Source organism: Caretta caretta, chromosome 6 (genome assembly GCF_965140235.1).
Source record: "Caretta caretta isolate rCarCar2 chromosome 6, rCarCar1.hap1, whole genome shotgun sequence".
NCBI lineage: Eukaryota > Metazoa > Chordata > Testudines > Cheloniidae > Caretta > Caretta caretta.
Window position 1 is genome coordinate 10,380,826 of NC_134211.1, and position 25,469 is coordinate 10,406,294.

General features: G+C 52.9%; 2 protein-coding genes across 5 annotated transcripts; both read left to right on the plus strand.

Annotated features, from left to right (window-relative positions):
- LOC125637948 (uncharacterized) lies at positions 1-8,443 on the plus strand. Its single transcript, XM_075130119.1, has 6 exons — positions 1-428; positions 1,766-1,837; positions 2,293-2,367; positions 3,011-3,364; positions 4,661-4,903; positions 6,533-8,443. The coding sequence occupies exons 1-6, from the start codon at positions 161-163 to the stop codon at positions 6,787-6,789; spliced, it is 1,269 nt and encodes a 422-aa protein (XP_074986220.1). The 5' UTR covers positions 1-160; the 3' UTR covers positions 6,790-8,443.
- Positions 6,627-22,967, plus strand: LOC125637928 (uncharacterized). Of its 4 annotated transcripts, none has more exons than XM_048853027.2 (3): positions 6,627-6,713; positions 20,008-20,097; positions 21,333-22,967. In XM_048853027.2, exons 2-3 carry the CDS (start codon positions 20,028-20,030, stop codon positions 22,472-22,474), a joined length of 1,212 nt encoding a protein of 403 aa, XP_048708984.1. In that variant the 5' UTR covers positions 6,627-6,713; positions 20,008-20,027; the 3' UTR covers positions 22,475-22,967. The 4 variants fall into 4 exon arrangements, with proteins under 4 accessions (XP_048708984.1, XP_048708985.1, XP_048708983.1 ...); XM_048853026.2 differs by lacking the exon at positions 6,627-6,713 and adding an exon at positions 19,270-19,589; XM_048853028.2 differs by lacking the exons at positions 6,627-6,713; positions 20,008-20,097 and adding an exon at positions 19,139-19,589.
- Positions 22,968-25,469: the final 2,502 nt, after the last annotated feature.

Genomic DNA, 25,469 nt, shown 5'->3' on the forward strand with positions numbered 1-25,469 from the left:
CCCGCGGACAGCCCCGCCCTCGATCCCTTTCTGGGAGTGACGAGCGGGAAATGCCCGCGGGGTGGGGCGAAGGGACCTGGGCCGGGAGGCCGCTGTGGAAACCGCTTCCCAGAAGGGCCGGGAGGCGGCGGGCAGGGCCGGCACCGGCACCGGCACCGGCATGGGGGAGCCGCTGAAGCGGCTGCTGCGGTCCCTGGACAAGAAGGGCCAGCGGGAGCTGCAGCGCTTCAGCAAGAGGGTGGAGAAGTGCCTGGTGAGGGAGGGGGAGAAGCTCATGGCCGAGAACAAGCCGGAGGGAGGGGCGGAGCCGGCCGCGGAGGTTAACGACCGGAGGGACAGCGCCGAGCACGGCGGGCTGGACGCGGCCGTGAAGGCGCTGATAGACCCGGACCGCATCAGAGACCTGGCAGGGGCACTCGGCACAGACGGTACAGAGAGATGGGGGAATCCCCACTGCTCCTCCCCACCCCCGGCCCCCTTATTTCTGGGCACAACTAAATCCCCCCCCTCGCGGGGGTCTCTGGGAGCGGGAAACAACCCCCAATCTGCCTTTCTTTCCAGTCTTTTCCAGGCTGGGATTCCGCCCCCGCTTTCACTTTCATTCTCTTCTCATACCAGCCCCCCTCCCCTCCTTCCCTGCCGCTCCCCTGCTCCGTTCCGGCCACATCCTGAGCTGGTGGGACCATTTACACCTGGGAAGAATCTGCTCCCCACCCCCACCTCATGTGTAAAAAGCAAGAGAGGGTTGTTGATCCATTGGCAAAAACCCCTGCAGCCCCCCCCCCACCCCACAAAACACACACAAATTGTTATTCCTTTAACATCATTTCGCCAAGCAAAACTAACTCAGCCCCTGGGACCTGCAGCACCCCCCCCTCCCCCCAAAACCAGTTGAGCGCTCACCAGCTCACACTGATTGCTCACTCGTTGGAGGCAGGGAGGCTCTTTTTGTTCTGGGTTTTGTACAGTGCCTGGCGCAATGGGGGCTTGGTCTGTGGCTGGGCCTCCCCCGTGCAAACATGCCAACAGTCATGAATGTATTGCGAGAGATGTAATTTCTAGGTAAAATTAAGCCTCGCTCATGATCTCGCGGTAGAATTCTGTTTTCAGCCCCAAGTGGCTGGGCTCCCGTTCTCAGCCCCGCAAGGAGGGACTCCTGGAGAGCCCTCTTCATGGGGCCGAGAGTGCTCTGTGGGGTGTTTTAGGTCAAGTAAGTGAGAGAATCTCTCCACCCAAACTGCAGGTTAACAAAGTTGTTTGTTTTTAAATGGGAAATTTCCTTAGGTTTTTTTTTATTAATCATGAATCATTCCATGTGCTCCATGACAGGTGTCCAACACAGGCCTTGCAGACTGCACCAGAATGAACCCTATTCCTTCCCAGTGGACTCCTTTCCACTGCCGTATCTGTCCTCCTTCCATCCCGTTCCCTGGACCAGACACCGCCCCCCTCTCCCCCGGCCCCATTTGTAGTAGGTCTGGGCAGCGTTCACTTGAAAGAAAATATGATAGTTAGAACAAGGTCAAGGAGCAAGTCTAACTGAGGGTCAGAAGCATCTGCTTTAGCCTTCTGGACCCCTGTTTCTCTGCCATTATGGATCCTTCTCCCTTTGCCCCTGACTCTCCCCCACGCCGATATCTCACTCACACTCCTGTTCTGGCCTCGAAGAACTACGTTTGTCCTCTGTGTGTATGTGTGGGGAGGAGGTGAGCCGTGCTGTGAGCTGACCACAGGTCCGAGACTGATTTCCCCCTTTTTTCTCCAGTGCCCCCTGGATCTGCAGCCACTGCTGTGCAGAGCGAGCCCCTTCCTGCTGGTGCCACAGCCGGAGCAGCCGGTGAGTGGGGTGCAAATCAAGAGGTGCGTGAAAGGCTCTGAAAGGAGGATTCCTTCCCCCCAGCCTGGGACAGATCATTCCCTTTCCAAATCCCAGGCTTGGAGACATCTGGGGCAGCTTTGGCTCAGGGCTCTTCCCCAGCCCCCTAGATTTTTGTGGGGAACTATCACCCCTATTTCTTCCTGCCGTGCACTGGTGGCAAACGGCAGAGTGCCCCACTCCTCATTTGTGCCCTTCGCTGGCTCCTGTAGAAAGAGGCAAGGTGAAGATTTTTTTCCTATCTAGTGAACTGAGATGTAATGTAAGTGCCTTCAGGCAGGGAGCTCTGTGTCTGGTAGCACCATGGCAAGTGCTGGGGGGATAAGGCTCCCCGTGAGTGATCTCTGCCCTTTCCAGCTCTGAGCCGCGACTCGCTCTGTAGCATTCACACTTCCTCTCTGTCTCATTTGCTCCAGAGTCCCCTCCCACTGTGATTCCTGACTCTGAGCAGCTGGAAATTCTCCCTTTGGACAATGCAGAGGGACACACAGGTCAGTAGCTCCCTTGTTGCAGTGCTTACATTCTCCTGGAGTCCTCCAGGCTCATTCCCCCATCCCATTCGGGGCTCAATGCTTCAGGGCTTGGGCTTTCAGTTCCACAGGAGGTGCCTGGGCTTATGGCTCTGGGCTTCAGCTGTGGGGCCCCAGGGACCCCCTGAAACCAGCTTGAGGCCCCCCAGAGAGCCGGGATCCCAGATTGAGAGCCAACAGCATCAGGCTGGAGTCAAGGGAAAATATTTACTGGAGCTCCCCTCCGGACAGCTGAATTTAAGCCCTGCCTTTGTGGATTCAGCAGGTAGTGTGGTGTGGGGCTGAGCAGAGAGGGCTGGGTCCCCTTCTCCACCCAACAGAGATCCATGTTGGAGTCCAGAGATGCCAAGCCCTCCTGGAATGTAATGATGGCACATAGGAACTGCCCTGATGGGCCCATCTACCCTGGTATCCTGCCTCCTCCATGCCACTCTGGATCAAATCATTGGGCCAGTCTAAACTGTATCTTGCCCCTTCCCTACAACCCCAAATCAGATCAATGGGCCCAACTCCAATAGTGGCCATTAGCAGATGCTACAGATGGAAGCCCCACTCCGGGGCAAGATTTCTCCTTCCCTCTCTCTCTATCCATTTGACTTCTCAGTTGTCCTGCGGCACCCGGAGGTGTCAGAAATATTCCAGTCTCAGCCACTGGTGGAGGGCAGCCATGTGGCCTTCAGCTGCTTCATCGCAGGGTACTTCCCCCAGGAGCTAACTGTGACCTGGCTCAGGAGGGAGAGTGGAGAGAGTGTGGCCACGCCCATCAAGGACTCCGCTGATTATGCCATCATCCCCAAGGAGACCTGTGCCAAAGACAGGGAGACCTACCAGCAGATGGTGACGCTCTCCTTCACCCCATCGGTGCAGAGAGACCAAGGGGCAGAGTTCATCTGCCAGGTGGGACATGTGACCCTGCAGACCCCCATTGAGAGGAGCACTGGGACACTGGAGGTCAAAGGTCAGTCTGAATTTAAAGGTGGAGAGCGATTGCCCATGGGTTGTTTGGGGTTTCCTTTCTCCTAATGTGTGTATCTGTCTCCAGCCCTAGATCCTAGTACACTGGTCTGTCTTCCCAGGCCCTAGCCAGCCAGCCAAAACCTGAAATATTTCAATTTGGGTATAACTTATGGGAGTTGCAGTTCACTTGCCTCATCCCCATTCTCCTAGACCCCAGCTTGCTGGTCTGGATCATACGTCAGGCGCCAGTCACTGTAGCGCTTAGTAGCTTTAGTACCTGACCCTGGAAATAAATAAGTCACTCATCGTTGAGCTCCTATTGCTGGCAGCTGGGAGCAATCCCAGTCCCTTCACTGAGGCTTCTCCCAGCAGCAAGCGCTGCGCCAGGTGATACCCCAGTGAGGTTTTGCAGGATGAGGCCCCGTATCTGTGGTTTCCTCCCACTCTAGCCCTGAACTGGGATCGGCTCTTTGGGAACACCCCCCACCCACCCCTGTCACTTTCTCCAGATTCACCTGCCACAGAACCCTGACTCCATGCAGCTTGATGATGCAGAGGGTCACACAGGTCCCTTGGTGGATTCAGCAGACACCCATGTGGAGCTGAGCAGAGAGGGCTGGTTTCCCTTCCCCTCCCCAATAGAGATCCATAATGGGGTCCAGAGAGCCCTCAAGCTCTCCTGGAATAAAATGAAGGCACATAGGAACTGCTGCTCCAGATCCAACCAATGGGCCCATCTAGCCTGGTATCTCGGCTTCTTCCTGCTGCCCTGAATCAGACCCATGGGTCCATCTAGCTCAGTATCCCACCTCTCCCTGCTGCCCTGGATCAGACCCATGGGTCCATGCTCTTTGGGGCAGGGCTCATCTTCTTGTTCTGTGAGTGTACATTGCCTAGAGCAAAGGGTCTTGGTCCATGAGTGGCGTTCCTGAGCAAAGTAATTCACAATAATCTCAGGTCCTGACTTTTCCTGGGACCTTCTAAAGTTCTGCGTAGCTGGGGTGAGTCCAGAAGTCCAGACCAGGAAAAATATTGGGAAGCAAGGACCTGAAATTTTTAATTTTAAGAATACAGGCAGGGTTGGGGTCCCCCAAAGAAACGCGATGGCCGGCTTTAGCCAGGGTGCCGGGAAAGTAACAGCACAAACGTGTGTTTTTGCTGAGCCTTTCACCTCTGTACCTGACGAGAAATCCAATACGAGCAGAAAGGACTATTACTCTAACCTCCCCCTGGTGATATAGCTTCTGTAAAGTCCTCTCCTGGGTCTCTAACTCTGTTTCCTGGGGTCTCTGAACAGGTGTCGCTACCCCCAACGCCAAGGAAGTTGCCCCCGACACCAGGGAAGTTACTCCTGTTTCCAAGGAAGTTACTCCTGTTTTCAAAGAAGTTGCCCCCGACTCCAAGGAAGTTACTCCTGTTTCTAAGGAAGTTGCCCCCGACACCAGGGGAGTTACTCCTTTTTCCAAAGAAGTTACCCCTGACTCCAGGGAATTTAAGTCCATTTCCAGGGAAGACAGAGAAAACGCAGCTGGTGGAAAAGGTGAGTGGCAAGGTTAGCTGGGCAAGGTCTTTATATTACATTGAAGAGAGCTGAATGGAGGGTGGGGCGCAAGGTAGATGGGCCCAGGAGTGCGTGTCCAGCTCCGGGTTAGGCTGCAGCTTGGGGTCAAAGGCCAAATCAGGGTGAAGCCAGGTTCCACGGTGCCAGAGTTTTGCCAGTGGCTCTCCCTTGATTTTCTACCTGAATCTTGGGCCAGATTTAAACCCAGTGATGAAAACAGGCCCCTCCCAGGTTTGGATCTGACTCAAATCTTGGCTGTGGATTTGAACCCAAAGGGGCTGAGGCTTAAGGTTCCTTTTGGACCCAACTTTTAGAAACACCATTGTTGTGAGCCAAAACTGAACCTTTGGACCCCAAGATAGTGGCATCTCAAATCCCATATCATCTTGGTTTGGAATGGAGTGGAGAGGGGCTGATGTGGATGTGAAGGAGGCCGAAGGGGATAAAGACCTGGAGAAAGCTTTTGTGGACAGAGGAAAGGGCAGATCTCAGAGACACTGAGGAGGAAGACAAGGCAAGATTTGGCACTGCCTGGATATGAGGGTGTTGAGAGAAGGAGTGAGTCAAAGATGCAGTCAGGTCAGAGGCTGGAGTGGCAAGGAGGATGGTGGTGCTGTCAATAGAGGCAGAGAACAGAGGGCCTCGCAGGGGAGATCTGGTTGGCCAATGTGAGCTGACAGCGAGGTACCCAGGAGGAGGCTTCAGAGAGACAGGACTGAGAGCAGCAAATGGGTTGGAGTGGGAACAAGAGCAGAGATTTGAGAGTCATAGGCATGAAGATAGCAGCCAAAGCCATGTGTACAGTTCAGAGCAGGGAGAAAAGGAGGGCACAAAGGAGGGATCCTCTCAGTGAGAAGTGGGAGCGGTGGGGAGGAGATCCACCGGATGAGTCACTGGAGCGACCAGAGTGGTAGGAGGACAGTTGGCAGAGGAGGGAGTCTTGAAGCCTAAGGCAGGACAAAGTACCAAGCAAGAGGGGTATGATGGTTGGTGTCTGAAGCAGTGGAGAAATCAAGGATGAGAATGGGGTTAAAGCACTGAGGCTGGGCCCAGAAGAGGGCCTTGGTGATGGTGGAAGCCAGATCAGAGGGGTGGAACCGAGGTGGAGCTGGAGAGGTGGTTGTTAGTGGCACACTGAATGAAGTTGGAGGTGAAGGGGAGACAGGGCTTAGCAGGAGGGGTTGGGGATTGGTTTTGGATGACAGGGCAAACCAGATTAATTATGCATGGGAGGGAGGTTACGGAGTAGAGAAAATCTGCCTGGTCACAGAGCAGTGAAGCCACAGATGAGTACAGAGGGCCCTGTGGGTGGTCAATAGCGAGCGACTGAGCGCCGAGCCAGTCAAGATGGGTAGGTGATTGTGTGGATAATTAAATAGATCGTGTGGATAACGGAATAGCGAGTAGACTGTGTGGATAATGAAGCAGCTAATAGGCTATGTGGATTATTATATAGACCATCTGGAGTAGCTAATAGACCATACACATAATCAAATAGAATGCATGGATAACAGAGTAGCTAATACACTGGGTCGATAATCAGAGTGCAGCAGAGAGCATGAGGCAGACCATTTCTTTACTCTCTTGTGTTCCTCTTTCTCCCCTCAGAGACACACTTTGTTGACCGGCACCGAGAACAGCTCATCCAGCGAGTAACTCTGGTCGAGGGTGTCCTGGATAAGCTGCTGGGTAACGTGTTGGACTCTGAGCAATACATGACCATTACAGCCGAGAAAACCAACCCAATGAAAATGCGGAAACTGTATGAATTCATGCTGAGCTGGAACAGGTATTGCAAGGACCAGCTCTATTGGGCACTGAAGGACAAGTGCAAGTTTCTTGTTGCAGATCTGGAAGGGGAATGAAGGCAATGAACACCCTTCCCCCCCTACACACACACACTGCCTTTCCCTTTGCTTCCTGTGTGTGTTCCAGGGAGGGAAACCCATTTCTGGCTGTTCCCCATGTTTCCAAAGATGTCACAACTGATTAAGACAAGGGCTGCATGAAAACTTTCCCTTGAAATGATTTTTCAATGGAAAATCAGGTTTTTAACAAGATAAAATATCTGTTTTCTGAGAAAAAAAATTTATTGTTGAAAAACAAAACACCCGAACCAAAAATATTTCAGCCAAAACCTGAAATATTTCAATTTGGGTATAACTTATGGGAGGTGGAGTTCACTTGCCTCATCCCCATTCTCATCTATGGACCAGGGCCCTCAGCTGGACTACATTTCCCATGATGCACCATGGCTAAGGATTCCCATGATGCAACTGCCTCCTCACCAAAAGGAGAGACCATGGTGCATGCTGGAGCCCAGACTACAGTGGAGAATGGGGTCACGGGGCACCCAAATTTCAACTCCCATTTGGAACTGCGGCAGCATTCCCAAATCAACATATTTTGGTTTTAGTTTATGTGTTTGTGTTTTTTTGTTTGTTTTTGCTGAAAAGTTGAACTTTTCAGTGAAAAATCTGGACACGAATGAAATCTATTGATCTGTTTTTGTTTGGGGGTTTTGTTTTGTTTTAAAACGTCAGTGGAAAAATCTTTCATTTGCCATCAGCAGAGCCCCAAACCAAACTGCAGCTCCCTCTCCGTGCCTTGCTCTCCCAGCCACTTCAGCCCCTGGCTGCTGCATTCTGTTGGCAGCTGAGTGTGAAGGGCTGGAGGCTGAACTGAACAGCTGCTGGGCTGCGCTGGTGAGGACCGCAAATCTGGGGGGGCATCTCCATTTTATCCTAGTCCCTGGGAAGATAAAGCCCTGAATCCCCACAGCTACATTCTGTCCCACCGCATCCCTCCCTTTGGACTCAAAAAGTCCAGAGATGCCCTCCTAGAGTTTAAAGCCAGAAGGGACCATTAGATCATCCAGTCTGACCCCCTGTGTAGCCCTGGCCCTTACATTTCACCCAGTTACCCCTGCACTGTGCCCAATAACCTGCATTTGACTAAAGCCTCTTCCACAATGGCAGTCAGTCAGGATTTGAAGACACCAAGAAATGGAGGATTCACCACTTCCTTTGGGCGTTTGTTCCACCCTGAGTGAGAAAAATTGGTGCCTGATTTCTAGTGTGAACTTGTCTGGCTTCAGCTCCCCAGTCCCGGGTTCTTGTTCTGTTTTTCTCCAGTAGATTGCAGAGCCTCGTACACTGCAGTGCCCTTCCCCCACTCTCTCACTTGCATTACAGACCCATTCGTCCTTTGTATCAGGGCTTCGGGCAAGGCAGTTCCACCGCTGCCAGGACGAGGCTTTGCTCTGCTTCTCCCCAGACACACACACGTCCCCCAAGCCAGAACCTGGCTGCTACCCTGGGCCTTTGCTGTCCATCTAAGTCCACTAGCATCAACCCCTCAGGGCACTGTCGGGAGAGGGGGCTGCCTCTCACCAGCCTGCTGAAAGGGGAAATCACTGTAATTCTCACATTAACCCAATAGGGGCTGGTTATTGTTATTATTTTAACATAGAGCAACTTTTGTACCTTTGTATTTAAATTAAAAAGAAGGTGGTACCTGTCTGAGAGTAGGGCAGTCGCTCATTAGTGCCAGCCATGGTGGCAAGGAGGATTTTGTGGTTGGGGGTGGAGGCGGGTGCAAGGGAGAAAACAGCAGCTGCTGGGTGGGAGGGAGAGGGCACTTGGACTGCGATGCGCAGGGCGGAACCCTGAGCCAAACTTTCCCAGCCCCAGCTGTGTGGGAAGGGGATGTGGATGGGGCAGAGTCAGGACTGGGTATTCCCTGTGTAAAAAACAAAACCGACCCAAATAGGGCAAAGGCTGATGCCCTTCGGGGTGTCATCAGTGCAGCTGGGAGTGTGCCTGGATCCATGGCCTTGTGCTAGCAGGCAGGAGCAGCGGAAGCTCTTAAAAGTGGGGGGGCATGGGCACCTGAACCCCCTGTAGCACCCCGACACCCAGAGGCTCTGCCCTGCCCCTTCCCCTAAGACCCCACCCCACACTTGCTCCTCTCCATCCCCTCCCCCCATTGCTCGGCCAGTAAAAGTGGGTGGGCCATGATCTCCTGGCCCCCCCCGTTCCAGCACCCCTGTTAGGAGGGCTCATGGTAGCCTGCTAAAACTGGCTGTGTAGCCACTGCAGCTTGCCCTGGTTTTCAGGCTGGTGTGGGGGGAGGCGGGAGGAGGGGTGTCGGCTTGGGAGCCTGAGCTCCAGCCTGAGCAGCAACATCCAAGCAATGTGTCTACACAGGTATTTTGTAGCCTGCTGCCGTGAGCACTCTAGCATGAGTCTGTGGAGCTGGGTGGGAAGTCTCGCTCCCAGATGTAGTGTAAACGTACCCTCAGACCCCAACGTGTGACAGGCTCAGACAAGGGCGTGTCTCTCTCTCCAAGGATTAGGGGACACTTGGGGGCTGGTCTCATCCGCTCTAGAGGCCTGAGGGGCAGGAGTCCAGGAGGAGAGCCTACCATGTCAGACACCGAGCTTGGGAAGGGAAAGGGAGTGAAATCCAGGCTGTGGGGGAAGGGATCCAGCCCTGGGCTTTACTTCCCTCCCTCTAACCCCCCCCCTGTGGTGTACCTGTTAATCCGCCCCGGAGGATGGGGTTAGACCCCTGCCAACTATGGTGATCTCCCTTATACCTGTTGCCCACTGTGTAGCATGCTCACTTGGGATGTGGGAGATGCCAGTTCAGTTCCCCACTCGGCCTGATGTAGAGCCCTTGGGTCTCCCACCTCTCAGGAGCATGCCCTGGCCGCTGGCTACAGGATAGTCTGGCGTATGGCTCCCTCAGTCTCTCCTGCTGAAGCTTCTTCTTGCAGTATAACGAAATAACTAGTCATGGGCCCAAAGACTGGAACTTGGGGCTGGCATAGCCCAAGTAAGTGCCCTGCCAGGCTACAGAGTCATTTGTTCTCTGGCTGGCACAGAGACTACTCAGGTATTTTATACAAAGTGGAACAGCTTCTGCAGAAGATCTTGAGAAGGAGCCAGTCTAGGACGGCCCCTAATCCAGGGCTCAGGGCACTCACTGGTACTATAAGAGCCCCCAGTTCAAGTCCCTGCTCCAGTGGCTGTTTAACTGTGTATCCCGAGTGGAACTGCTCCAACAGGAGAGACCGTGCAAACGCTGTCCCAGAATACCCCCCTAGGCCAGGGGTTAGGACGCTCTTCTGCACAGTGCAAAACCCAAGTTCAAGTCCTTTCTCCGCTCAAGCGGAGCAGGGAATTGAACCAGGGTCTCCCACATCACATGTGAATATGCTAACCACGAGAATACAGCAGTAAGAGCTTACTTCCCCCCCCACACCCGTTTCATATGCCTTTCATTTCCATTGCTTTCATGTTAAAAAGTGCCCTAAAATGACCCCTTCCCCCAAACGTCATTTTGTTTACAGCTTGTTCAGTTTGGCTGCACTCGGCTCTGGTGATGAGTTGGTCTGAGAGCTGTCAACAAGGGATGCTGGAAGCTCCCACCCACTGACCAAATGAAAGAGGGAGAGAGATGGGGTTGGGGGGAGGAGAAAAGGGGGGGGGTGAGGGGAGCTAGAGCGAATGGAAGTGGGAGGCAGAGCCCTGCAGCGGGACTGGAATCCTGCAGCCATAATAGCTGCTGGTGTCCCAGCACAGGGGCTTGGGCACTGGCTTAGGCTACAAGAGACCCAGGTTCACTTGCCTGCTCCGCTATGGACTTCCTGTGTGACCTTGGCCAAATCACTTAGCCTATCTCTGCCTCAGTTGCCATAGGCACGATGGGGATAATGGCACTGGGCTGTGAGGATAAATACACTAAACATTGAGTGGGCAGTGCTTTGAGATCTCCTGATGAAAAGTGCTGTATGAAACAGGCATGAGTATCATGAAGCAACCTGACTTGGGATGCAGAGGCTGGAGGAACGGGGGGAACACCGGGGAGAGAGTTGCAGGAGCCAGAGGGTGGGGGGGAATGATAGTGCGGGGGGGGGGTTGGGGACACAGGAACTGCTGGGGGTCAGCAGAGGGGGAGGGAAGAGGAACTGGGGGAGGGTTAGGTTCTAGGAGGGTGTATAGGCACCAATGTGGGGCAGGATAGTAGCACAGTGGGAAGGGGGAAAGGATTATAGGAGTAACGATGGGGTGGGGTGGGGGGGCAGAGGGGTCTGTAACCACCTCAGAAAGCTTTTCCCTTTCTTTATCAAAGCTCTGACGTACCCATAAAAGGTGATTGCACGTTTCTTCTGCCTTACAGGGCACACAGAATCTGTCTTTGTGTCTCTTCATCTGAAAAAGATTTTTGTTTGAGCCACAAAACAAAAGCACTTCCTGCGTGCATGCTGTCCAGCCCCGAAATATGTCGTAATCCTCAGCTCTAGGGCACAGTTGAGATAATCAGCTTCCTCTATTTCCATTAGAACAATTTTTTTTGCCATTCCCCTTTTACATTTTTCTGCACCAGGCTTTTGAATCCCTACTTACTCAAGGGTATTTCTGTGTTAATCCTTCCATTTCTCACCGTGTTTTTAGCTGCTTTGTTGGCCATTTTGTTCCCTGTTATCCCAATAAGCACTGGGATCCAAGCTAATGCTGCCTGTATCCCCATCTGTCATAACTCTGTTGTTAGAATATAATTTTGTTGATTAAATCACTTCTACATATTGAGATTCCCTTTTATTATCCCCATAACACCTGAGATTGAATCCAAAAATATGACTGCTGCTGCTGGGCGTACGTCCAAGATCCAGTTTAATGCTAGCATTATTGCTACTGGTTCAGCTGTCGTGACTGCTACATAATCAGAGATTCTTTTGGATGCACTAATTCCCAATTTTGGTATACAATACACCATCCCTAATATTCCTGTTTTTTTTTCTTTTTTGGACCCACCTGTATATATGTAAGCAGGGTCTACTTAATTCTTCCCTAACAGCTACCTGGGACGGGGAGAGACTTCAAGAGCAAACTGTATTTACATGAACACACCTACTCTGCTTAGATATCCAGCAGATAGAGCAGTGTGTTCCCAAAGTGATCAACTTTGGCTGGTGTTGGGTGATAAATCACCTTAGTACTGAATACAGCATTAGTGAAATGCTGTTACCAGTGTTGGCATTATTGTGAATAAAGGGGTGCAGAACTGTACCTAATGTGTCCCAAGTGAGAGGGGTCACCCTCAGCTGAAAGGACCTTGTTAAGCCAGGGGCTCAAATGCCAGAGCCCTTTAGAAGTAAAAAGGGTGCGGATGGGTGTTCCAGCCAGGAGATGTGGCTCCTTCCCCAAGAGTCCTTCCTGTACTAGTTTAACTTCTTCCCCTCCACTCTTCAAAGAAAGGGCTAAATAGGGTTATTAGGAGCCTCTTTGTTATTTTAAATGCTCAATCAGAGCTGAAATTAGTTGTGGTAGGACTGTGTTTCTGCCCAGCCTCCTAAGAGCTAAAACTCACTAGAGCTGAAATCACTTGAGATAGGGCAGTGTTTCTGTGCAGCCTGCAAAGAGCTAAAAATTACTAAGAGACTAATGTGCAGAGGTCACAGGAGAGAGGCTGGCGGCAGCAGAAGGTGACTGACAATCAGCTCGTGAGGCAGCAAAGAACCGTGGCTGGTGAGATGGCCAGCAGAGAGGAACCAGGGCTGGCGGGGTAGCCAGGTGTGAGGAGCAGTGGCTGGCAGGGTGGCCAGGCAGCAGAGTGAGGGGCCAGCAGGGCCCTAGAGAGAGGGGTGGCAAGCGAGTGTCCAAGCAGTGGAGTGATCGAGGTGCCTCTTTACTCCCTCCTCCACCCAGGGTGGGAGGTGAACTCTACAGATGCACTTCTGAACTCTAGGTCTGCACTGACCAAGGACAGGAACTGTGAGTGGGGTGCAGAGAAGGGACAGGCATGTTAAAGGGACTTTTGCCGGACTTAAGAACCTAAGGGGGAAAGGGCACTGCCTAACTTACTTGAGGGTGGGTCTTTTACTCATGGTTTATGTTTATGAACCCTGTGTGCAGTGTTTTTCCAAATTAATGCCAAGTCACTCCCATCCTTTTATTAAAAGTTTATTTTCTACACTCAGACTCTGTGCTTGTGAGAGGGGAAGTATTCCTCTCAGAGGCACCCAGGGGTGGTGTATAATTTTCCCGGGTTACTGGGTGGGAGCTTGAGCCGGTTCTATGTTGTATTGATGGAAAAGAACCCCTAGATATTGAACCTGGCCCTGGTTGCTGCTGGCTTCACCTGGCAGAACCGTTACAATATATTTGACAAAACTGACTCCACTCCTCATCTATAGACTGGTACACTTCATTTTCAATACCTATTTTACCCTCAAATTTATAAGATAAATCTAAATCCACGTTCAGGCATGCGACTTTCCATCCCTAACTAATTTTCCCATGACTAAAAGTTTTGACTTCGTTCAGGTTTTCCCTTGTCTTTCAGCTCCTGCATGTGGAGTTCTAACAGCATGTGTTTGTTACGGGGTGTGATTCACCACTGCAGTGCCTCCTGCTGGCCATCCTGGGAATTAGCTCTTGGCCCTTCCAGCCTGCCTTCAGCTAGTGGTGTCATGCCTACCATCACTGCTGTCTCCACTCTTTGGACTCACGTTGCTCCCCGAACTGCAGCATCCTCTTCTAGGCACAGTCCTCCAGCTGCACTAGCTCCAGCCCCACCACAGTATCTCCCCCCTTCCGGGGGACCAGCAGTCCTTAGTCCCGCCACTTGCCTCAATGGCCAGCTGCAGTCCAAGGTTCAGCCCCTCATCTCAGGGGCAAACTGTAGTCTGGATACCAGCCACTCTCTTCATTGGCAAGTGGAGTGCAGGGTGGGGTGGGGGACAGGACCCAGGCCTGCCCGCTACTCTGGGTCCCAACCCTGGGACCCAATAGCCAGCAGCCACCTACTGTGCTCTCCAACCTGCTGCCTATTTCCTTTGGGCCATTTCCCCCATAGCCCTAGCACCCTCTCATCCCTGGCAGCAAGGCCCCAGCCTCACAGTGGTCAGCCAGCAGCTCACCCTCGCACGCCACAGCCCCTCTTCAGGCACCCAGTCCTCCATCCTTGCCTTCCAGGGAGAGACTGCCCTCTGCTCTGCAGAACAGTCCTTTATATATGGCCCTCGCTGGCCCTGATTGGCTGCTCCAGCAAGTCTTCCCTCTATTGGTGGGCTCAATAAGCCCTTTCCTAATTAGTGGGTTCTGCGCAGCCTCCTTGGTGCTGCTTTTAACCCCTTCTTCTCCCTGTGTGGGGCAACCGCCCCACCACAGTGCTATATAGTTTACCTATCAGATTCCCAACAAGCCTCATATTTTGCTTGGTACTTTCATCATTGCAGTTCCCATTAATTTTGGCCCAGAAAGTTAGGGCCAGTAGTTTCATTTGTAGTGTAGCTGGCATTTCACTGGAAGCTATCTGTAGTGCGCACAGGTGTTGTAATAAATGCACTGCTCGCAATTCATAGTGCCTGGGCTTGCATTAACTCTAATTTTTTAAATTCTGATTTTGATGCTGACCCAAAAGTTTGGCAGCCAAGTCAGTAACTGGTCTGATTAAAGCCCCGTATGCCATCAGCAGTGTTTTCTTATCTGCTCTCCAGCAAGACTTTTAAGCAGGTTAATCCTTCCTGCACATTGATCTTTAACATAGGGTTTTATGACCTTTCTAAAGTAAATTTAGTATCAAATATTAACAATAAGAATTTGAACGTTGTAACTATATCTGTTTGTTCTACATACAGATACAGTTTACATTCCTTTGCAACTTTTTTTTTCTGTAAAGACCAGCTCTTTGGTTTTAGCAATGGAGAACGCGAAGCCCCACATATATCCCCAGCCAGAGGTCTCTCCTAACACGTTGTTGATTCTCTCTTCTGCCACCTCAGTAATCCTGCTCCTCATGCACAGAGCACAGTCATCTCTGAATAGAATGACACCTGCCCCAGCACTTATTTGTGTTGGGAGATCATTTACAGATCATAATATTAAATAAGGTTGGGTTGATAACACTTCCCTTTGGTGTTCCATTTTTAATATTGTACATATTCAACATAACTTTCCCAACTCTGCCTGGTCCTTTTACTCAATAATTCTCTAATCTACCCCTACATTCTTCCCCTTATCCGTAGTGCACCTACTTTGTACAATAAGCCTTCCCTCCATAGCAGGTCATACGTCTTTTCAATACCTAGAAAGACAGCTATCATGAAACCCTTGCACCTCATGGGTGTTTGTATTTCAGTTTCTAATTTAGCAATGTGAACCATGGTGCATCTGCCTCTCCTAAAACCACTCTGCACCTTATCTGTAATGCCACTGTTTTCCAGATAGGCAGCCAATCTGTCATTAACCGTTCTCACCATAACGTGGGGGCAAGTGGCCTATAGGCATCCACTTAGGCGAACAGTTTGCCTGGTTCTCATATTGGAATTACTACTCCATGATTCAGTTTTATTGGTCTGGTATCACTCCTTTTTCCCATAGAGTGTTAAATAATTGCAAGATAACTCTCAAACTGCTGCCAGAGAGATATTTAAACGTTATGTTACATTTATTATCTTTACCTGGGGATGTATTCTTGCTGATATCAGTAGATTTCTCAAGTTCTCACAAACAAAACCATTCATTCAGTATAGTAGCCTCATGTTTACCCCAATGAATTGTCTTTTAATCTGAAGGAAAATTTCACTTGGGTTTTCATCATTATTGACCCCTCAGAAAGTGTCTGCTAAAACTTCTGCTTTCTCATTATCAGAATTTCTTACTATGTTGTCAGTCCCAATAAGACCTGGGAAGTCTTAGTCTGAATTCCAATATTTCTTCTAATTTGCCTGTATTTTTCGGATGTCTTGGTATCTTTGTTTATCTGCCCACAGTACTTTCTCCAATGCTCCTTCTTTGATTTTTTTTTATAATTCTTTGTGCTACTGCCTTACTTCTTTAAAACTTCACTATTCATTGTATTTTTTGCTTTTTTATTGTCTTTGTTCTTATTTTTAACTGCCATTTTGCACTCCTCATTCCACCATAGAAGTGAGTCTTTATTTTTGGGGTACTTCAGTATCCTACGTATGGCTACAGTAGCTGCTGCTGTTTATCCCTTTATTACATAATCATTGAAATTCTCTGTCTCATCACTCACACAATTATTATTCACGAATTCAATACATTTACTTGTAAATAGCTCCCAGTTAGCTTTCTTAATTTTCCATGACCTTCAACCTTATCATGCCCTTAAAAGTAGTAAAAGTACTATTGGGAAATTATCATACCCTATTCCTTCTTCCTTATATATTTTCCAGTTGCATCTACTTGCAATATCTGCTGTTATAATTCCCAGGTCTAAGCAGGAAAAACTACCCTCTGCTGCATTAAATCTAGTTAAGGTGCCATCTTTTAAAACCACTAGAGCATTTTAATCAATCTAAGCATACACCATTTTTATCACTTGTCTTACTTCCCCATGATTTATTATGACTATTTAAGTGGTAAAGAGTCCTGTAGCACCTTATAGACTAACAGACGTATTGGAGCATAAGATTTCATGGGTGAATACCCACTTCGTCAGATACATGTAGTGGAAATTTCCAGAGGCAGGTATAAATATGCAAGCAAGAATCAGGCTAGGGATAACGAGGTTAGTTTAATCAGGGAGGATGAGGCCCTCTTCTAGCAGCTGAGGTGTGAACACCAAGGGAGGTGGGCACACTACGGCCTGCGGGCCACATCCACCCTCAGACCGTCCTGCCCGGCCCCTGAGCTCCCGGCCGGGGAGGCTAGCTCCTGGCCCCTCCCATGCTGTCCCCCCTCCCCCGCAGCCATGCTGCCACACGGGCAGCACTCTGGGTGGCAGGGCTGCGCATTCATACAGGGCAGCGCGGCAGTGTGTCTGGCTCCAGCCCGGGTGGCGTGGCTGCCAGATATGCTGCTCTGAACAGCATGGTAAGGGGGCCGGGGCCTTGGATAAGGGGCAGATGGTCCTGGGGAGCAGTCAGGGGACAGGGAGCAGGGGGCAGTTGGATTGGGTGGAGGTTATGGGGGTGGGTGGTCAGGGGACAGGGAGCAGGGGGATTGGTTAGGTGTGGGAGTCCTGGGGGGCCTGTCTGGGGGTGAGGGTGTGGATAGGGGTCGGGACAGTCAGGGGACAGGGAGCAGAGGGGGTTGGATGGGGGTGGGGTCCTAGGGGGCAGTTAGGGGTGGGGGTCCTGGGAGGGGGTGGTCAGGGGACAAGGAGTCGGGGGGGTTGGATGGGGGTGGCATCCCAGGGGGGAGGTTAGGGGCGGGGATCCCGGGAGGGGCGGTCAGGGGACAGGGAGCTGGAGGGGTTGGATAGGGGGGTGGAGTCCCAGGGGGCAGTTAGGGGTGGGGGTCCTGGGAGGGGGCAGTCAGGGGACAAGGAGTAGGGGAGGTCAGATAGGAGGGTGGGGTCCTGGGGGGCAGTTAGGGGTGGGGGGCCCGGGAGGGGATGGTCAGGGGACAAGGAGCAGAGGGGATTGGATGGGGGTGGCATCCCGGGGGGGGGCGGTTAGAGGCGGGGGTCCTGGGAGGGGGCGGTCAGGGGACAAGGAGCGGGGGGAGATGGATGGGGCAGGGGTTCAGAGGGGCAGGAAGTGGGAGGGTTTGGATGGGGACGGGGGTCAGGCTGTTTGGGGAGGCACAGCCTTACCTACCCGGCCCTCCATAGAGTTTTGCACGGCGACTTGGCCCTTGGGCCAAAAAGTTTGCCCACCCCTGACCTAGATTCATCATTCACGACTGTGAAAAATGTCATGCTCAATGTGATGCCGTGAGATTGAACTAACCCCCACTGTAAAAGCAGCTCGGTCCACTCAAGATTCTTCCGTTGACCTAGCTGCTGCCTCTCGAGGGCATAGATTTACTACAGTGATGGGAAAACCCAATCCATTGCTATACTACGTGTCTACACTACAGCACTGCACCTGTACCTCTGGAGCGCCTGCAGTGTAGACGTACATTCAGGGTTTCTCGCTGTAACTTTTGCAGTAGGGGAGCAGATTCCAGTTATAAATCGTGCTAGGCTGAGGCTATGTCTATACTACCAAGCCTGTGCCAGCCTAGATATCCCGGCCCAGTCCCCTAGTGAAGGCGGAGCATATGATAATGGAAGGAGTTTCCCTGTCCGGGTAGGAACACCACCTCCCTGAATGAAGGGGGACGGATTCAGGCTGCGAATAAGGGTTTACCAGGGAGGGGAATTCATCACTGGAACAGGATCAGCTCCCTGAGGGAAGGGGGTCTGGGAGTCTGTCAGTGGAGATGGGGTGTCTCTCTCTCAAAGCTCTGCTCTAGCTCAGTCAGGATTTACTGGTCTGGAGGCAGGAATCAGTGGGGGAGATTCTCTGGCCTGGGTTAGGCAAGAGGCTGGGCTGGATGGGCACAATGGGCCCTGCTGCCCGTTACATGTATGAATACCTTTGTGCAAAGACAATGAGATTTTCAAGCTCTTTGGGGCTTGGCCTGTCTCTGTTCTGTGTCTATACAGCCCCTGGTAACAGGGGGGGCCCTAGGTAATAACTCCTGGGGGAGGGATAGTTCAGTGGTTTGAGCGTTGGCCTGCTAAACCCAGGGTTGTGAGTTCAATCCTTGAGGGGGCCATTTAGGGATCTGGGGCAAAAATTGGGGCTTGGTCCTGCTATGAGCAGGGGGTTGGACTCAACTGACCTCCTGAGGTCCCTTCCAACCCTGATATTCTATGATTCTATGTTAGCTCCCTTGGCAACCCAATGGAAATGGCCCTTCCTGAGCTGGGACCATTGGTGTAAACACCCCTCTGGTGCCATCACCAGCACATTTAGAGCCCTGGGCTGCTAGCGGCAGGAGAGAGGCACCTGTCCCTGGGATGAGGACGAGCTGCACGGGGCTGATGCTCTGCATAGCTAGGTAGTAGAGTGAGACCCGTGCACGCACATGCACAGGGTTTGTGAACTCTGCAAGCCGAGGCAGGGGGTGGGATAGCGCAGAGGGAGGGGCCGGGAGTCTGGACTCCTGGGTTCTATTCGGTGGCACATCTCATTGTATTCTGTGATGGCCTGGCTCGGTAGCTGCAGTAGAAGCCACCCCACTTTGATCCAGCAGCTCAGCGTCCTTTAACATGGACACGGAGTCCCTAGTGGTTAGGGCTCCGAAAGAAACTTTTGGAATATGAACTGTGGTTCAGCCACGGCAGTGACAGCTGCCTGCGTCTGCCGAGAGTCTGAGCCCATCGCTCTGCGAGGGCTGAAAAGTGTCCGTTCATCTCGGGGGGGCGGAGGCGGGGGGTCTGTTGATTGTGAAACCTAATGGTGCCAATTTAAACACGGTGGGAAATTTTGCTGCTAATCTTCTTAGCCCCAAAGTCCAAGGAGTGGGACTGCAAAGCATCCCAAAGCAGTACCTAGCTCTCTGACTACCTCCATATTATTCAGTCCTGTGTCTGTCTGGGTCTGCATGCCCCTGTCTGTCTGGGGATGCGGTCTGGGGCCGGAGCCACTAGATGGCTCTGGCTCTGGGAAGCAAAGCTCGTGTTTTTCTCTCTCTCAATCTCTTCAGCACTTCCTGGTTGTGCAGCTCCTGTCTTAGTCCCCAGTCCCCATTGTGCCTCCTTTCTCCCTCCATGCAGCACTACGCCCTGGGGCCATGGGGGCCCGGGAACCAGCTCTGAGCATCCCCTGGTGCCTGGGAGAGTGCATCAGCCAGCGGGTGCTGAGACTCAGGACTCCTGGGTTCTGTCCCCGGCTCTGGCAGCGGAGTGGGGTCTGGTAGGTTAGAGGTGGGGATAGCAGCTGGGGGTCAGTGCTTGCCTTAGGCAGCCCTTCATAATGGTTGTGCCTCTCTCTGCTCCAGCGAGGTTTATCTAGTCACGAGCCTGTGCAGACCCCACTCCTTGCTGTACATGTGACCTGGAGCCCTAAACCACAGATCATCCCTGAAGCTGGGAGGAGCTTTTTCTGCTCGCTGTTTGCTGCCTAGTCACTAGAGCTGGCTGCAATTTAGGGGGCTGTTTTTCATGGAAATTTTGGAAAGAAAAGAAACTGTTTTTGTGTCAGTTTTCCTCCCGCTCCTCCCCTTCCTGGTTGGCAAAATAACTCAAGAGGAGTTTTTTTCTCAGAACTTTCAGTAGTTGACCAATTTCAGCTCCTGGAGAAAATCTCCCGCTTGCCCTGCTCTTCCTCACAGGGGCAGGATTCCTGATTCCCATGGAAGCACCCTGCATCCCAGATCTCCAGGGCTCTGAGGACACGGATGGGCCACAAGGCGTCCATAGAGGTGAGGGATGCATTAAAGGCGCTCAGAGAGCATCTCTGAGCCAGGTAAATATCCCAGTGGGGCTGGGGTGAGCTCCCCCCCCCTCCCCGCCACAGCCCCAGTTCTGTCCCATCCCGGTTCATTCAATAGCAAATGCCATAGATCTTGGTTTCCAAATGAGGAGTTTTCTCATAGCTTCTTAATGTTTTTTTTTTTTTTTTTGGGGGGGGGGGGGGGGGAATCAGCAACGCTCTTGAAATACATGGGTTTTTGCGAAGTACCAGGCGATGTTCTCTTTCAAAAAGTCCACTGCCCACAGCCAATATTGCCTGGGAAGCGGGTTGTCAGGCCCCAGAGAATTTTATGTGGGTGAAACACCCAGGTTTTCAGTGGGTGAAAGAAGTAGCTAGTGACCGTGATGGAAATCTGGGTCCAAGAATTTTGAAGCGATGAAAAATGCTTCAGACTGGAAGCTGCGAAAGGAACATTTTTGTGGTGGAACTAGTTTTTCATGGTAATAGCCGCATTACGCCCTCCTGGCCATGGCATGCATGGATTGCACTGACCTTGACTCATTTCTGACAGCAGCTCTAGCCCTTTGCCTCCCATCCTTCTGCGGAGAGCGGAGAGCAAAGACTACACAGGAGGAGAGCTTTCGCTCCTGCCCTGTTTAATCTCACTAGCAGCTCTAGTGGCAGGAAGTTAGTAATGAGGACAGAATCTGGCCCTTTCCATGTCATAATGTCTTAGAATTTCATAGATGTTAGAGACAGCAGAGCCCATTGTGCCCATCCAGCCCGGCCTCCTGCCTAACCCAGGCCAGGAATCTCCCCCACCGATTCCTGCCTCTGGCCCAGTAACTCCTGGCTGAGCTAGAGCGGAGCTTTGAGAGAGAGACGCCCCATCTCCACTGACACACTCCCAGGGATGGAGAATTCACCCCGTCCTAAGGGGAGCTCTCCCAATGGTTCATTCCCCTCCCTGATAAACACAGCCCCCTAATTCCCAGCCTCCATTTGTCTCCCTTCTGCTCCCAGCCAGCAGATCTTGCTTTGCCTTTGTATTGTAAAGATCCCACCTTTTCCAGCTGTGCTCTCTGAGGTTACCTTTCTCCTAATCTTTTATGGTTTTTATGGTCACGGTGTCTCTGTGCAGCGCCCAGCATGACGGGGCCCTGATCTCAGTCACTGATCTCTCTCTCTCCCCCAGGATTCCCCTTTCCCAGCTGTTCATTGTCTCCCATTTCCTCCCCATAGGTGCTGAGATGCTGCACAGGGACGAGGAGGGGAGTCCGTGGCAGGATGAAGCATTGTCGGGCGAGGCGCCCGAGGGCCAGCCTGGGGCCGAGGCTCAGCCGGATGGAGCACAGGGTGAAGGGAGCGCGGAGCGGAAGACATGCCCTGAGTGCGGGAAGAGCTTTGCCTGGAGCTCACACCTGGCGCAGCACCGGCGTACGCACACCGGGGAGCGGCCGTTCCGGTGCGGTGAGTGTGGCAAGAGCTTCAGCCGCAGCTCCAACCTCGTGAAGCACCAGGGCACCCACACCGGCGAACGCCCCTACCGCTGCCCCGACTGCGGCCGCGGTTTCACTGACTCCTCCAACCTGGCCGCTCACCTGCGCGGCCACGCCGGCCACAAGCCCCACCGCTGCCCCCAGTGTGGGAAAGGCTTTGCCCGGCGCTCCCACATCGCCACGCACAGGCGCACCCACACCGGCGAGCGCCCCTTCCCCTGCCCCGACTGTGGCAAGGCCTTCACCCAGCGCTCCGACCTGGTGGCCCACCGCCGCACCCATACCGGGGAGCGCCCCTACCGGTGCACTGTGTGCGGCAAGCGCTTTGGCATGAGCTCCACCCTGACGGTGCACTGGCGCACCCACACGGGGGAGAAGCCCTACCGCTGCCACCAATGCGGCAAAGGCTTCACCCAGAGCTCGGGCTTCCTCACCCACCAGCGGCTCCACGCCGGAGACAAGCCCTACAAGTGCGGGCAGTGCGGCAAGGCCTTCAGCGTCAGCTCCGATCTCCTCGTCCACCGGAGGGGCCACGACGCTGGGGCTGCAGCCCACAAGTGCCCTGACTGTGGGGCTGGCTTCAGTGCCAGCAATGAACTCCTGAACCACCAGAGCAGCGCCCATGGGGAGAAGACGCCACACCGGTGCGCAGCTTGCGGGAAAGCCTTCCGGCTCCGTGCTGCCCTCGGCAGGCACCAGAGGACTCACAGTCAGCAGAGATCGCACAGCTGCTGCCAGTGTGGGAAAAGCTTCCTGCACAGTTCGGCCCTCAGCGCCCATCTGAGGACCCACACAGGGGAAAAGCCTTTCAAATGCACCCAGTGCGGGAAGGACTTCCGCCAGAGTTCAGCCCTGATCAGACATCAGAGGACTCACATGGGCTAGGGACTGGCCACGGCTCACCCTTGGGGGTCAGGGGCCGGCTTGGAGATCAAGCGGAGCAGAGGACAGGGGTCAGATTGGGGTGGGTGCTGGGAAGCTGGGGATGGGCTCTGGGGGAGGGACCTAGCACCTAGATGGAGAGCTTGGGGGTGGGGCTGGGGACTAGGATGGGAAGGAGCTGGGTGTGGGGGCAGGAGGGTCAAGTGAAGTAAAGCATGGAGTCTGCTTGGCATCCCCGGAGAGTATCACACACATCAGGGCAAAGCTTGGCAGTGGCATGAAAGTGAGTGGGTGGGGAATAACAATGGGGGCAGAGCTGGCTCATGGATTGCACCCCTATGCTCAGGGTTTAACTTTTTGCCATATTTGGGGTCAGGAGGGAATTTCCCACCGGGTCAGATTGGCAGAGACCGTGGGTGTTTTTCTCCTTCCTCTGCAGCATGGGGCATGAGTCACTTGTAAGTCTGAACTAGAGTAAATGGTGGATTCCCTGTAACTTGAAGTCTTTAAATCGTAATTTGAGAACTTCAGTAACTCAGCCAGCGGTTATGGGCCTGTTACGGGAGTGGGTGGGGGCGGTTCTGTGGCCTGCGACGTTGAGGAGGTCAGACTAAATGATCATGATGGTCCCTTGTGGCCTTAAAGTGTATGAGCAATCGGGGTCAGTTGAGATCATTCGAACACGGTGCTTTTTAATACAGCCAAATGCAAGGTCATCTTTCTAGGACCAAGGAACGCAGGCCAGACCTGCAGAATGGGAACTGTACCCTGGAAACCAGAGACCCTGAAAAGGATGTAGGCAAATCCACTCTGCAGTGTCGTGGGTAAGAGGGTAACTTGCTCCTGGGCTGTGTGAGCAGGGAAATACAGAGTCAGAGTGGAGAAGGCGTGTTACTGTGGCATGCAGCATTGGGGAGACGGTTCCTGGATCCTGTGTCCAGTCCTGGGATACACACTTCAAGAGACAGCCCATTTTCAGTGAAAGGAAATGTCCTTTGCCATGCCCTGTGGAACTCATTGCCACCTGGTGTTTCGGAGTCCAAGAACTGAACATGTCTCAGGGAAGGGATTGGGGGGCAGATGGAAAGAGGGCGCTTCACACCTGCAGAGGAGCCGTGCTTCGGCGTCCAGGTGGGAAGCGAGAACGTTCACAGTTATCCATCGTCACTAATTACTCCTGGCCCTGACCAGGAGCAAACCAGCTCCTCCCACAACTGCCCACTGCAGGCCTCACACCCCTCCCTCTGAATGGGCTGCTCCTGGGCACTGGACTGGCTAGATGGGCCCCTGGGCTGATCCAGGGTTGATGTTGCCCCCACAGATTGTGAGCTCTTGGGAGCAGGTGCTTTCTCTTTGTTCTGTGTTTGTGCGGCGCCCAGCACAATGGGCACCTGGCCTATAGGCCCCACATAAATAAACAATAACAACCCAGCCTGGCAGTGCCGGGGGGACTGCAGTGAAGGACTGCAGCTACTGGGGAAGGCAGAGTTTGGGAGGAGCTGTCTGTCTGTCTTGGGGGCAGGGAATGTGACATGGGGCCTTTCCCCTGCGGGGGTGGAGGTGCTTCCTCCACTCACTGGACTGAGACCAGCTTTTGTGGCTGCAGAATCCAGTTTATTCTGACACAGTGGTTGCCCCAAACGTACAGCCGTCACACTGTCTGTCTGCACAGTCGGACTTGTGCTTCCTTCTTGCCTAAAACCCTATGGACCAATGGAGTGCGCAGGCATCCCCCCCCCACACACACACACCAGTGATGCTAGGAGCAAAGACCCAACAGGGGGCACTGCGGACACACACACACACCCCGCACACAAAACTCCTCAGCCATACTCATGGCAGGAGTGAATTGTGGGAGTTCAGCCCTTGCCTCCCATCATGCCCCAGGAGGATGTGGGCAGGTTTTCCCACAGTGCCTAATGCTCCCAGGAGCAACACTGTTCTGGGAATCTTGCCCCGGGGGGGCTTGTTCCCCAGTAATTGCTGTGTGGGAATGGGTGGAGGGGCATAGGGTGCAGGGCACAGGGCACACGGTGGAGGGGCACAGGAGGTGCAGAGCAGAAAGGCGCAGAAGGATGACGGGTAGAAAGGGGCTATGGGACAGAGTTGGGGGCTGAGGAGGAGGGGGCAGAGGCATGAAGAGTTAGGAGGCAGAGGAGGGGGCAGGGGGATGAAGGGGTATGGAGCACAGGAGCGTGGGGCGGAGGGATGTTGGATGGAGGCAGTGAGGCTATGGGGGGGACTAAAGGGTGGAGGAGGCAGAGGGGCGCAAAGGTGGTCCATGCTAGCTCCCCGCAAGGCAAGCTTATCCGATGAGGGTTGAGCACTGTAAGAGCAAACAAACCCTAAGAGGGAAACCTGGAACAAAGTGGGGAAATAAGCCCCCTGACTCCAAACATAAAATCTAGGCGGTTGGTTTTTAAAAAATGCTAAAAACTGAAAAATCAAATGTCATCAAAATTTTTCTAGGGGTCTCTAATTCCCAGAAGACTCTGAGCCACATAGATTTAACCCCTGATTATCAGAGCCCTTGGACAGCAGGATTCAGCCTCCTGGGCACAGTGCATGAAACCCATCCCCTCAGAGCAATTGTCTCAGGCTCTCGCCAGACTCAGGCAGGGCCAGCGTCTGTGCAGTGCCCTGCACAACAGGACCCCAATTCTGGTTGGATTCACAGTAATAGTAATGGGCTCTTGATGGATCCCTCCTGTGATCCCAGACATTGTCCCTGCCCGGATGGCCCCACAGTCTAGTTTTGGAGTCACGTCCTGGAATGCAGCACCCAGCAGTGAAGACAATATGGGGGATTTAGGGTGGGTTTCTCCCCAAACTGTCCTTAGTTAGGAAGACGATGAGCTCTGGGTTCTGAATAACTCCCGTGTTAGTGCCTAAGGGTTTGAATCACAAGATGGTGCTGCCCCACGGGGCTGCTGTAGGCGTGACGTACGCACACACCTGGCGGGGGTGGAGTGGAGAGGTCAGTAACTGACAACCTGCC

Bases quoted from the DNA above. Each gene is read 5' to 3' on its own strand.
- LOC125637948 (XM_075130119.1), top strand. From the start codon at position 161: ATGGGGGAGCCGCTGAAGCGGCTGCTGCGGTCCCTGGACAAGAAGGGC. The intron at 1,838-2,292 runs GTGAGTGGGGTG...CATTTGCTCCAG, and splicing joins TGCCACAGCCGGAGCAGCCG to AGTCCCCTCCCACTGTGATT. The intron at 2,368-3,010 runs GTCAGTAGCTCC...TTGACTTCTCAG, and splicing joins CAATGCAGAGGGACACACAG to TTGTCCTGCGGCACCCGGAG.
- LOC125637928 (XM_048853027.2), top strand. From the start codon at position 20,028: ATGGAAGCACCCTGCATCCCAGATCTCCAGGGCTCTGAGGACACGGAT. The intron at 20,098-21,332 runs GTGAGGGATGCA...TCCTCCCCATAG, and splicing joins GCCACAAGGCGTCCATAGAG to GTGCTGAGATGCTGCACAGG.